The sequence below is a fragment of the Magnolia sinica genome, chromosome 1 (genome assembly GCF_029962835.1).
Source record: "Magnolia sinica isolate HGM2019 chromosome 1, MsV1, whole genome shotgun sequence".
Taxonomy (NCBI): domain Eukaryota; kingdom Viridiplantae; phylum Streptophyta; class Magnoliopsida; order Magnoliales; family Magnoliaceae; genus Magnolia; species Magnolia sinica.
In genome coordinates, this window is record NC_080573.1 from 133692717 (window position 1) to 133705198 (window position 12482).

The window sequence follows — 12482 nt, forward strand, 5'->3', positions numbered from 1 at the left end:
ATCCGACCCAAACCAATGGATCGGACTCCATCGAACAGGCCAGGATCGGGTCGGATCGAATAGACCCACTCAGATGATCCACCTGTCAGTAGGAGGCCAAAAAAAAAAAAAAACTGGGCAATGATTTGCTAGATTGTATGCCTGTTTCTAACACTGGCCCAACTGAAGTGTGGACCAGCTTGATTGTTGGGCAAGTTCTACTGATGGATATAGCTTCCATCTTTCTCCCTGATGGGAGAATGCCACATGAAGTGGCCTGTAGCTGGGATACCTTGTGCATGCGTGTGGCCATAGCAAACCTTACGAGGGGCCAATAAGGCGTGCCAGAATACATTCCAACCTATTATAAAAGGTAAGCCGGGACTTCCGTAGCCCTTCATGGTCCTTTTAAATGAACCAAAAATCTTTAGTATTTCTAATTCCAATCTAAGAGTTTGGTGATTCTGCATGCATCATATAAACAGTTTAGATCATTGAAGTGAAAGATGACCCCAAATCCACTGGCTAAAGTCCTTGCGCATCCTATTATAATAGATCAGTATGCATTCTACCTAAAGTTGTGCATTATCAGACTCAGAGAAGTGAGAGCCCTCCCATCACTTCCTAAAATGATGACCAAAGCAGGGTATAGAAAATTAGGCATGTGAACCAACACCTTCCTACTAAGATTGAAATGGTGGAAGGTCCCTTTCAGTTCTATATGATAAGGAAGACCTGTTACAGTTACGCTTCTATTTTCATTTTTTTAATATCATAATTGTTTTGTTAGAGGGCCCACAACCCGTTCATTGGAATTATTTCAATCCAGGACCTGCTAGGATGAGATCATAATAGGGTCCCCGCTGTCCATAGTTCCTGTGATTTGATACTCAAAGGCCATCACTGAAGGATTTCCCTCATTAAACACTTGTTTTGGGCCTGACAAGATGAGGGTTTATCAACTAGACTTCTGCCTTCCATTTTCATTTAAATCCTGCAGCTCTTCCATACACAAAGATGACATATTAGTGTGTGTGGATTCAAGGAGAAGCATCAAACATCCATTTTATGCCCTCATCTGTTGTAAATAATGATGGAACACTGCCTTTGTGTGTTCCCATCCAATGTTCTTTTTCTTTTCCTTCTTTTCTTGACAATTATCAGCACAAATCTGATGTATACATTTCTGAAGCTGCCAGAGCTTCACTGAATTAGACACCCAAAACATCAACAATAATTATAATATTTGTTATAGACTTTCTTCCTTTTCTTTTAACATTTTTTTTAAAACACTAGGCGACATGCTACTTCCCTGTTTGTCTTCCGATGCACTTCGCGCAATCGTCATCTGACAGAGAAACGTCCCACTCACCATTCTGGCAGGGTTCAGGGGTTGCAACTTTGAGCAAATCATCTACTCTGACTTCAATCTCTCCTCTCGATATCCGTACTCTCCAAGTTTTGCTACCAATGTTTCCGCAACCAAAGTTGTGCCACTTTGGCACACTTTAACGTGGCAAACTACCATTATTTTCATTCATTTACCCAAGTGTTGGAGCTTAAGTGACCTCCACAATTAAGCGCTTGAGGTGTTTCAGCGGAGCCATCAGCTGAGTGAACGAGGGGCGTAGACCCGGGTCACTGCACAAGCAACCAAAACGTTTGTCAGAGTCAGTGCAATCCCACTACAACCGTGACTAATTTTGGCATATTCAAGAGCATTCAACAAAAGAGATGGTGAGAAAATTTTCAGCCATGTTTGTTAGTGTCTCATTTTAGTTAACGAGTCTTAAGAGATACTGAAGATCTCTAACACATAATTGCTGTTAAATAAAATGAGAACTCATTTTTACAAGTCTCTCAGATAGGTCCAAGTGTTTATTATAGAGGAAATTGATATCCACACCCACCAAGTGATAAATACAACCTTTTCTTCTCCAAAGGTGGTTAAGACAATAGGACAAGTGAGCAACTTTGCACCAATGAATTAGCAGAAGTAGAATGGGTAGCTGTATTTTATCAGTCACAGTGGATGTAAAACTCCCACATTCTTTCAGGAACGATAATGTCATAACCATCTGACAGATAAACATTCACTCTTTTCTTGGTGTCATGGCATGCAGTGGAGGCTGTGGAGCCCACCAACATGACCAGTAGGGCCAGCTACGCAGCTGTGATGTATGCATGTAGATGGGTATGTCTGGCACTAATGAAGTGGCATCTATATTTTTCAGTCAGACAGATCTGACCATATCACCTACTTTTCCAAGAGACCATATAATCAAATGTGAATAAGCAAAAAATTTATGTACTTGGGATTGTGCAGTAAATTCAATTGCAGTTCCAATAAAGTGGATATCGCTGCCGATAAATAAAAATAAAAATAAAATTTGGATGTGACTGTATCGCAATTACTTTATTATTAATATTCCCAAATTGAGATTATGTGTTACTTTCAAGCTGGACTTGAAAGGTGTAGAACAGCAAATTCAGATCTTCTTCCTCATTATAAGGAAGCCATTTCTTCTCTATCGGACTAATTATTGAAATTCAGTATAGGCTATACTAGAATTGAGCCACTTGCTATCAGGGCCTTGCTGCCCCTGTAATTTCCATATTTTTCATGGATTTATAAAATCTTACTAAAAAATACCCTACAACTTTTTATTGATCAATTTTTTAAAAAAAAAAAATCACCCAACAACTTTTTTTTTACCAGAATTATTAGTGTGATTTGGTTAAACCTGACAAGCCTATACGGTGTATTAAATGTGATACAATTGCAAGCTTACCTCTGCCAACAATCACATATGATCTGTGCAACCATCGGATCAACCTCACTTGGTATATCGAGGCGTCTATTTTGGAACCCGACAGCTCCAACTACCTGCATTGGGTTCATTCCACTCCACGGCATGCGCAAGGTAGCTAACTCCCACAGTATCACACCGAAGCTGTAGACATCACATCTGCAAGAAGAAAACCGCTTGTATTATTACCAACAGGTGTGAGTCTTAAAATGAAATGGAACTGCCATTATCAATAGTTTCCAAGAGAAATAAAAGCTGCTACTCACTTCTCATTGGATGGTTCATTTCTTAGAACTTCTGGCGCCATCCATTCTGGCTGCAGTTCAACACACAGCATTTCACTATAGAACTGATGCAATCATAGAACAGAAACCAAAGTGTCCATTCACACATGCAAATATCTAAAATTTGAAGCAATGCATGGAATCCAGGGTCCATGAAATTTCTCAGATCCTGATTGGTCCTCCGGCCTTTTCAAGGTGTGAGGTGTTCTTAGAAAGAATGATGTAACTGTTGGAATGACCTTCTCAGGATCCTCCAGGTGGGATTGTTCGACTGGAGTATAAGGGAAGGAGCTTGGCAACTTAAGGTGCTATTTGATGTTATTTTGTAGTGACAAACATACATTCCAAGCCAAGAGGCTTCCATTGATTTCTGAAGAGATTCAACGAAAGGCTTCTTGGCTAGAAATTTTGTTTGCTCAGGAGGAGAATCTAACGCAATCGCCAACACATCCATTAAAGTTGTGACAAGATCTCCTGTAAAAAGAATGTGTTTCCTTTACCTTAAGTTACTCCTCTTATTCAATGAAGTTCAGGAAAAGAAACACTCAAAGCAGTTTCACAAACAATAAGCACTAAAGAAGAAACATTTATTGATGAATAATAGTAGTTCGAGAAAATCAAACACAAAAATTTGTCCCTCGGAGACAAGGCCATCCAGATAAACTCTGGATCTTACACCAAAACAGAGAGAAGGACACAGTATGTGAAGTTAACTAACAGGTGCTGAAATACAAAATTGTTGGAGTCACAAAGGATTACCGTTCCAGCCGTAGATTTTGAAGATAGAAATGTGTGGTGCTTCAACCGTGACAAGCCAAAATCACAGACCTGAAAAATGTGCCAGTAGATATCAAAACTTGGGTGCTTCCTTAGTCATGAAAGCATTCTTAATTTGATCAGCACGAGCACACAAACTAATTGAATACAATCAATTGACAATAAAGGAAAAACAGTTAGGGTGGTTGTTCATCATGGAGAAAGTGCTAGTAATAACACGACATAGCTGCATAATTAAGGTTGTCCTTAACAGCTCAGGACTTGCTCAATGCATATGATACATGTAAAAGTCAAAAGACAGTGAAGACTCTCTTTAAATGCCATACAGGGAAACAAATGAATATAAGCTTGCCTTGTTTGATGGACACAGATCAAAAGCTTGCATAGTCGTTCTTTGTAACTATAAGGTTATATCCCATCTGGAAGAGTTTGATAGCATAAATCATTGAATCTTACATGGGCTTATCCATACGGTTTCCATAGGATGATAGAAAATCAAATAAACAAAAATAAACTGTGGCAGCATTGGACAATCTAGAACTGTCATACAATGGCCGAATGTACATCAAGCCTTGGAAGAATGGCATAGACAGTCCTGAGTACCCGGTTTAAGACCCTGACAACCAATCCACTTTTGTTACAGAAGCATCAGTAATTTCTTTCTCCCTAAATAGACCAAATAGCAGCTAATAAGGCAACTCTCCATCTGGATGTACCAACTTCCTCCGCCATCAGTGTGCTATGGCCACGCTTTCAATGGAACCTGGCATAACCAGGAAGACTTTTGGAGGACTACAATACCAGACCAAACTGCCGAGGAGGTGTGTTGGGCAAGATCAAAGCTCTTTTGTGGAGATTGTCAATGGTGAGGATCTGATTTCTCCTAGCAAGCCAAGCAAAAGCAGCGATCTTCGGAGGGACTTCGTAGGACCAGACTAGCCATTGTGAATTGAGCACCCAGAAATGTCAGACTGATAGAGGAATAGATAGAAAGACTGCACTGAGAAAGCACCCAACTTGTCCAACTGCCAACGCAAAGTGTTTAACTAGAGGAGAGAACTAACCCCTACAAAAGGGATAGAAAATAGACTTAGAGAAGAAAACTAACCCCTTCAAATGGGATAGCAAATAGACTACTAAGTCATTTATCTCAGAGTCATTTAAGGGACCCAGATACCTCCAGCATCCAAGCTAGAGAAGCTCCTAGCAACAGAACAGAACATAAGCTGCTAGAAACCGAAATGTCTTTCACAAGACAGAGATCGGCCAGAGATGGGAACGACGAGCTGAGAGTCTACACCATACATCCTCCCAAAATCTTGTTCTAGACCCATCTATGACGGGAAAACTCGTGCCATCAAAAGGAAGGAGGCCTAATAGAGGGACAAATCTTTGGTCCACCAGCTCATCAGAGAAGAACCATATTTGGCAACAATTAAGGATCTCCACAAACTAGATTCCTCGTAACCGAACCACCAACCAATTTGCCAAAGAGAGCATATTGTCAACAAGGTTAAGGCGCTTGATAACACCTCCCCCTCAAAAGGAAGAGGCTTAATAGAGGGACAAATCTTTGGTCCACCAGCTCATTCGAGAAGAACCGTATCTAGCAACAATTAAGGATCTCCACAAACTGGATTCCTCGTTACCGAACCACCAACCAATTTGCCCAAGAGAGCATATCGTCAACAAGGTCAAGGCATTTCCGATTCATCAAAAGAAGTTGTTAGTGCACTTATTTGCGCACCTTGTTTATCAATCATGGGTGTCTGTGTGTCAGAGAGTCGGTTGAGCCCTTGAAAGTTGAAAACCAAAGATACATGAAACTTAGATCATCAAGGAGCAAAGAACAGACATATGAGGTGCCTTGGCAACCCTAACCTTGACCCAAAACAACCCTTAACCTCTAGATGATCCTAACCCTTATAGGTAAACCTTGTTTGATCATCCATAGCCTCATAAGCCAAAATTGGATTATGATAAGTACGACTGAAAGAGGTGCAATGCAGTTGTGAAACAAACTGCCCAAGTAGGCAACCATCGAGCAATCGTCGATCGGGCTCGAGCGATCAAGCATGGCCAAAATTGTCCAGCAACAAATTCTCTTAAATGCTGGAATTATAGCGATTGATCGATACATCGCCCGATTGATCAAATGCTCAGATCGATCGATCGAACCGGCCATTTTCTGTCCATTTTTTTTTACCGTTAGAACTTAGTTCATTTATAAAGGACATACGAACCTTGGGCATTTTCATGGGTTTTTGGTGTAATAAAAGGCTAATTGTTTTTCCACTCAAACCGCACATCATAAACCTTTAATCCCATAATTTCCAAGTCATCTTCCTTGAGATTTTCACTCTAATGAGGATTCTAACCTCCACCTTGAAGATGATTTTGAACACCACCATTTTCTAAAATTTAGACCTAGACTTCTTGGCAAATCCTTTGTCTAAATCCTCTAGAAGACTCATTTAGGTGAATCCCTTAGGATTACAACATTCTCATATGTTGTAGGAGATTCACCCAACCTCTCTTACCTTGGTCACCTCGTTTGGCACATTATATGTCAGGCAAACGTTCGTAAGATATAAAACATTGGCCAAGCATTGGCATCAATGATTGAGGGAGCGATTGAGTATATTCAAGCACAAGCGAGCTTTGAAAAAGTAACTCAAGCACGACGCGTCAAAGGGGCTCAGTTCGACAAGTGTCATGTATGAGTCCACACTTTCTTTCCTTGTGTAGGATTGAGGGTAAGAGTTTGTGTAGGGCCGAATTCACCAGACACGGGTGTGTACGTGTTAGTCTCCATGGGAACCTCCGGCGGGAGTAAACGTAGGTCCATGGCCTAGGACCAAGGTTGTTGGTTAGCCAATAAAAAACCAGCTAAAGTCTCTTGTGTAAGCCTCCGGCGGTAGCGTACACTTGATTAGTCCTTGTGTAGGCATCTGGCGGGAGTGTACACTTGTATGAGTTAGAGGTGAACCTGGTTTAACCTCCGAGATAGTGAATATCGGTACACTCAAGGAGAGTGCATCCGCCGAGAGTGGACTAGGGAAACCGAACCACTATATATGCTTGTGATTGGGATTGTGAATTGCATACATGTTTAATTTGTGCTTATGTGTTTGATTAGTTAAATCATTTGAATGCCTGAATTGGATTGTATGTTAGGTACTTAACTTGTAAAGCACACACAAGTATACTATCGATTATAGACTTGTTGCTTCATTGGCAAATATATTCTAGTCTATGTGACTAGATCCACTATTGGCTTGGAAGCCTTATTGTTAATTGCCTGTTAATTGCCTTAATAATCCTCACAAAAAAAAAAAGAAAGAGACGGTCATTCATACTATAGCTACAAAATACAGTGGGAGGTTGGACAGGGAAGCCTTGATTAAAGTAATTATGCCCCCCAAATAAACAAGCTTGCTTGTCCAAGGAGAAAGCTTCTCTCCATACGTTTAATGACCTTGTCCCACAAATGCACCGCAAGCTTTCCCACGCAAAGTAGAAGATAGAGATATGAAGAAAGGTTCCTACACAACAACCGAATAAACTTACAAGCCAATAGACATCCTCCCCAGGCAAATGGATCCCAAGAAATTCAAACTTATCCCAGTTCATCTTTAGACCCGAAACCACCCTCAAACCAGCAAATAATCATGTTGAGGTTGTCCACCATGGACTCATTCACTTCACAAAACAACGAGTTGTCGTCCCAAATTGGAGATGACAAATGCACTGAGGGTAATCGACAACCTCAAACCCTCGAAAAAGGCCTACTAAATGACCTCTAGACAACATTTTGCTCAGAGCTTCCAACGAAGACCCCACAAAGCTTTTAAAAAGCCAAACAAAAATCTACCTCGAGCCAAGGTATTTCAAATCTAAAAGGTTTTAGACACCAGTTAATTTCATTAACCTTAAGAATAACAGAGCAATGACAAAAAAAAAAGGGCTTGGGGAGACCTCTTTGACAAGGGGAAATTTTTGAATTCACCACAAGAACCACCAAGAATCTATCCAACAAAGACATGGCTAGAGAGGGTTTGCCATTAGATGAGGCGAATTTAACATCCCCCATCGGGAGATTTACCAGATCATGCTTAAGAATCCAATCAGAAAAAGAAAAAAAAAAAAAACCCTACATAATGCTGGTGAACTGATTTCCATGCAACCTCTCGTGAGCAAAATGGACGACAATGAAATCTCCCCCTATACACCAGGGGAGATGTCATCTCTCGAAGGGAAAGGATAATTCATCCCATACCAAGCAACATAAAGACGGCTGAGCTAGACCATACACCCAAAAAAATCCAACTAAACCTAGAAGACTTCTCACATAAAAGCACATTAACAGAGAATTGCCACACCCAACTATCTTCTTTATTCCAGAAAACAGGGCCCCACATTACTAGAACACCACCCGACGACCCAACCAAATTTGGAGCCTCCCACTCGACAACCCCGTGACCCCAGACAAATTTGACCAGACCCCAATTAACCGACTAAAGTTTCGATTCCTAAAGAATGAAAAGACAGGCATTGGAGCAGGAGTAGATTTCCTTAACCTGAAAACTTTTTTAAGGGCAGCCAAGCCCTCAGAATTCCAATAGAGAATCTCATCGGGGAACCAATTTGACCCCCTCCCCCTCCTCCGATTGCGAGGAATGGCATCAGTCTGCCCACTCTAATCCACCCCAAGGTTAATCAATTCTCTAAACCCTTAACTACTTTCAAGGATCACGTAGGAGAAACAACATGAGACAACCGAAGACCTCTTTCAAAAATCAATTGAAAGAGGGCTTCATAATCCTCCTCTTGGTTACCAAACACCACCCCAAGCAATCTACCCACATGAAAAGGGTTTGGATATCAGAGGACCTCCCCTAGGATTCTCCCTAAGAGGTCCCAAACCCTAGCTCCCGATTCATCTCCGATGGCCCGTAATGGGATTTGAATCCTAATTTTTTTTCATGTTTAACTTTTGTCCCTTTAGACCCTGGATAACTTTGGAAAGTTCCTCCTCGCTACCTATCAAGGTATGCCAAATCGGTTACGTTTCAGCCATAACGGCCGATACATAACAGTAACGGCATCAACCGTTACACGATTTGGCCCCGAAACGAGGCACCTCTGTTTTTTGGGTTCGTAACAGCCGTTACGGTACCGTAACAAACGTTACAGTCCATAACCCTAAAGAAAAATGAAAAAAAAAATGGTAAAAATAAAAAATTATAAAAATAATTATAAAAAAAAAAAAACATACCTTTTTTTCTTTTCTTTACTTCTTCTCCTCCACCTTCTTCTTCCTCTTCTTCTTCTTCTTGCCTTGCCTTGCTGCGGCTGCAGCCCAAGCCTCCTCCTCCTCCTTTTCTTCTCTCTCTCTCTCTCCCTCTTCTTTCCTTCTTTTTCTTTTCGGCTTCCCTCTCTCCCGTTTTTTTTCTTTTTGAAATCGGAAGCAGATTAACTGGTGTACCACACACCAGGATAGCTGTTGTAGGTACGTGTCATGCTAAGACGAGCGCTGACACTCCTCGAGCTCCGAGTTGTACGAACGGTTCAAAGGAGATCAAAGTTACATGGGCTCCACAGTGATGTATTTATTATATCTACACCGTTCATCTATTTTTAAATATCATTTTAGAGCATAGCCAAAAAATGAATCATATCCAAAGATCGTCTGGACCACACCAAAAATAGCAACGAAGATGATAATTTTCACTAAAAATAGGCCCACCATAACATTTATTTTCCATCCAATCTGTTCAAAAGGTCAAAAAGACCTGAATGAAGAGGAAAAACAAATTTCATATTGATCCAAAAGTTCTGTGATCCCAAAAAGGGTTTCAATGGTAGACGTTCAATCCCCCACTGCTTTTTGCAGTGTGGTCCACTTGATAATTAGATCTGTATTATTTTTCGTGTCAAGCCTTAAGACGAGCTCGTCAAATGAATGGACGGTTTAGATATAACACATACCTCATGATCAGACCCACAGGACTTGCTTGCGTCAAATGAATGGACTGCGTACGAGTTACGCAGCACGTCGCACAATTTAATAAAATGTACACGTGCCACATGGGCCCCACCATGATGTATGTATTTTATCCATGCCGTCCATCCATTTTGCCACATCATTTTAGGTTATGATTCAAAAAATTAGTAAGATCCAAATCTCAGGTGGACCACAGCATAGGAAACAGTGGTTATAGAATGCTCACCATTAAAAATAGGGTCACACTGACGTGGATGAAGGGAAAATACACATGTCAGCTTGATCTAAAACTTTTGTAGCCCCAATAAATTTTTAATGATAGTTCTCTAATTATTGTTGTTTCTTATGGTGCGGTCCACTTGAGCTTTGGATCTGCCTCATTTTTAGGCTCATGCCCTAAAATTATTTGGCAAAATGGATAGACGGTGTGGATATAACACATTCATCACGAGTGGGGTCCAAAAAACTTTGGCACTCGTGTGCTACACTTCACAATCCGAGTCCTACCAAATTCAGGCCCTTCAAAAATTGTACACAAGACATGTATTAACTTAAAATTTACCAATTAAATTATGGACTGTAATTGCTGACTCAAAATGCCAAAATCAAATTGTTTGAATAGTTTTAATTGTTAATTTGTGGACGCTTATTTTTTAAAATAGGGCCTTTTGATTTTTTTTCATGATTCACTATCCAATAAATGTCCACCAATTCACAAGTGGGATAATGCCAATAAATTGCATGAATTTGAGGCTGATTTGGGGCATGGGTTGGTCCTCCAAGTCAGCCCCAAATTGGCAATGCGATCTACCTGAATTTAATTTCATTTTTTAAAAGAACTATTGGGAGAAATGATATCAAATTGTTAAGTATATAAATTAGATATTTAGAAAATTAAATATATGAATTTTGTAGTCAAATTCAGGTTATCTGGTTTATAAATTCATCAGACAGTCCGATATAACTTCTCACCAAAGGGTGGACTGTTACACCACCATAAACATGTTCCAATTTATAAATGAATGCATATTTGGAATGCTTAGAATATTCCGGATTTAATCCATATTTTTTTCATTTTTTTTTGTTTAAAAAAAAAAATATTACACCGTTACGGGCCATTACGCTCCCGTATCGCCGTTACACCCCCGTATCCGTATCGGGATCAGAGGGCACCGTTACACCAACTGATACCGATACAGGATACCTTGCTACCTATCTGCACAAAAGCAAAACCCTTAATCAAGGCCGAACGTTTAACCCATGGCATGGTCACTTCCCTAACCAAACCAAACCGACCAAGCACCCAAGAAAAGTTCAGCTCCATCCACTCTTCTGAGAATCAGTCTTACGAAGAGTGCAGGAAGCTCCCTTCGCTAATCATTTAACTTTTTATAAATCTTCCCTTGACCCATTTTCCTTCTTTATCCCGCTAGAATTCAAACCCTCGAAGAATTGTCATCAATTGACTCTGCGTACAATTTCGGTAGGAGATGGGCCACCCCTTCTCTTAATTGCTCTTTCCAGCTCCTATCTACTGAATCGAAACATCACCTGCCAAATCTCAAATCGCCCCTACAGATTTGATGATAGGATCGAGACCCAACTCCCTCTTCAGGAAGAAAGGGTTTTCCCCACCTTTATGCTCGATGGGATAGGAAGATCTTCCACGATGCCCTGAGGAAGAGTGCCAATATGATCTTGACTTGAGTTCCCTACGAGATTCAAACACTTTCTCTTTTCCTTTCTCTAGTCACCTGTCTTCTGGAGGAAGATCCCTACGAACTCTCGAATCTTATCTCGGAAGAGCTCTTGCTCTCGAGTCTTCTTTCATAAACATTCTCAAAAACTCTCGAGTCTTTCCAACTCTTCATACACTATTTCGTTATGGAAGTTAAACGTGTTGATAGATTGATAGTTGAACATAAATCCAAAAGTCAAATGCCATACCCAAAGGCAAAGGCTGGGAGATTGGAAATAGGAAGTGAGACAATTGATTCTTGAATCAGCTGTCAATGACAATTCCACATAGGATTTGTAACTTCAAATTGGTCAAAGAAGTTTGTGGATAAGTTTTGGGGACAAGAGACAATGAAGTTCTATGAGAATGCATAGTCAACTTTTCCATTGACCAACAGAAAAGCATTCGCAATGAAAAAGTCAGGTTTTAGATGCAAAAAAATATGGGGATTTTTACAACAAATTTCCTAAAAAATTTGCAATGTTCCAAACAATGCCTGGACAATTGGAAATTCCCACTTTCAAGAGAGGAATTACCAAGATGCCCTCACCCTTTTTTTTTCTTCATAAGTAGCAAAGTCAAGTGTAGTGCCCACATGGTATGTGTAACATCCAACCTGTCCAACATATGAAACCAATCATGGTGATCACAAGAACAAAAAATCTAGAATTTAGGTGTTTCTGAGTGGTGTACATTATCCTTTATGGATTGGCCTTCTTTACAATTGAACCTGCCATATTTTCGGCTTGTGTGATAATCTCAGTGTGGTGCATTATTTTTATGGTTTGGATGTCAGACACATATAACACCCAGCCCACAGTTCTCAATTCTTCACTTTTTGGAGAAAAATTAAACAAGGGCATGTATATAATTTATCTCCCTAAAAA

General features: G+C 40.3%; 1 protein-coding gene across 1 annotated transcript in view; it reads right to left on the reverse strand.

The window, feature by feature from the left end:
* Positions 1-1058: 1058 nt before the first annotated feature.
* The window catches only part of LOC131218623 (serine/threonine-protein kinase EDR1), a 40970-nt gene continuing 29546 nt past the window's right edge, over positions 1059-12482 (reverse strand). The window contains exons 10-13 of the mRNA XM_058213281.1: positions 3833-3901; positions 3056-3105; positions 2772-2948; positions 1059-1620 (exon numbers count right to left, since the gene is read on the reverse strand). Coding sequence (XP_058069264.1) covers positions 1539-1620; positions 2772-2948; positions 3056-3105; positions 3833-3901 — 378 coding nt within the window. The 3' untranslated portion in view covers positions 1059-1538. The remainder of the gene's footprint in view (positions 1621-2771; positions 2949-3055; positions 3106-3832; positions 3902-12482) is intronic.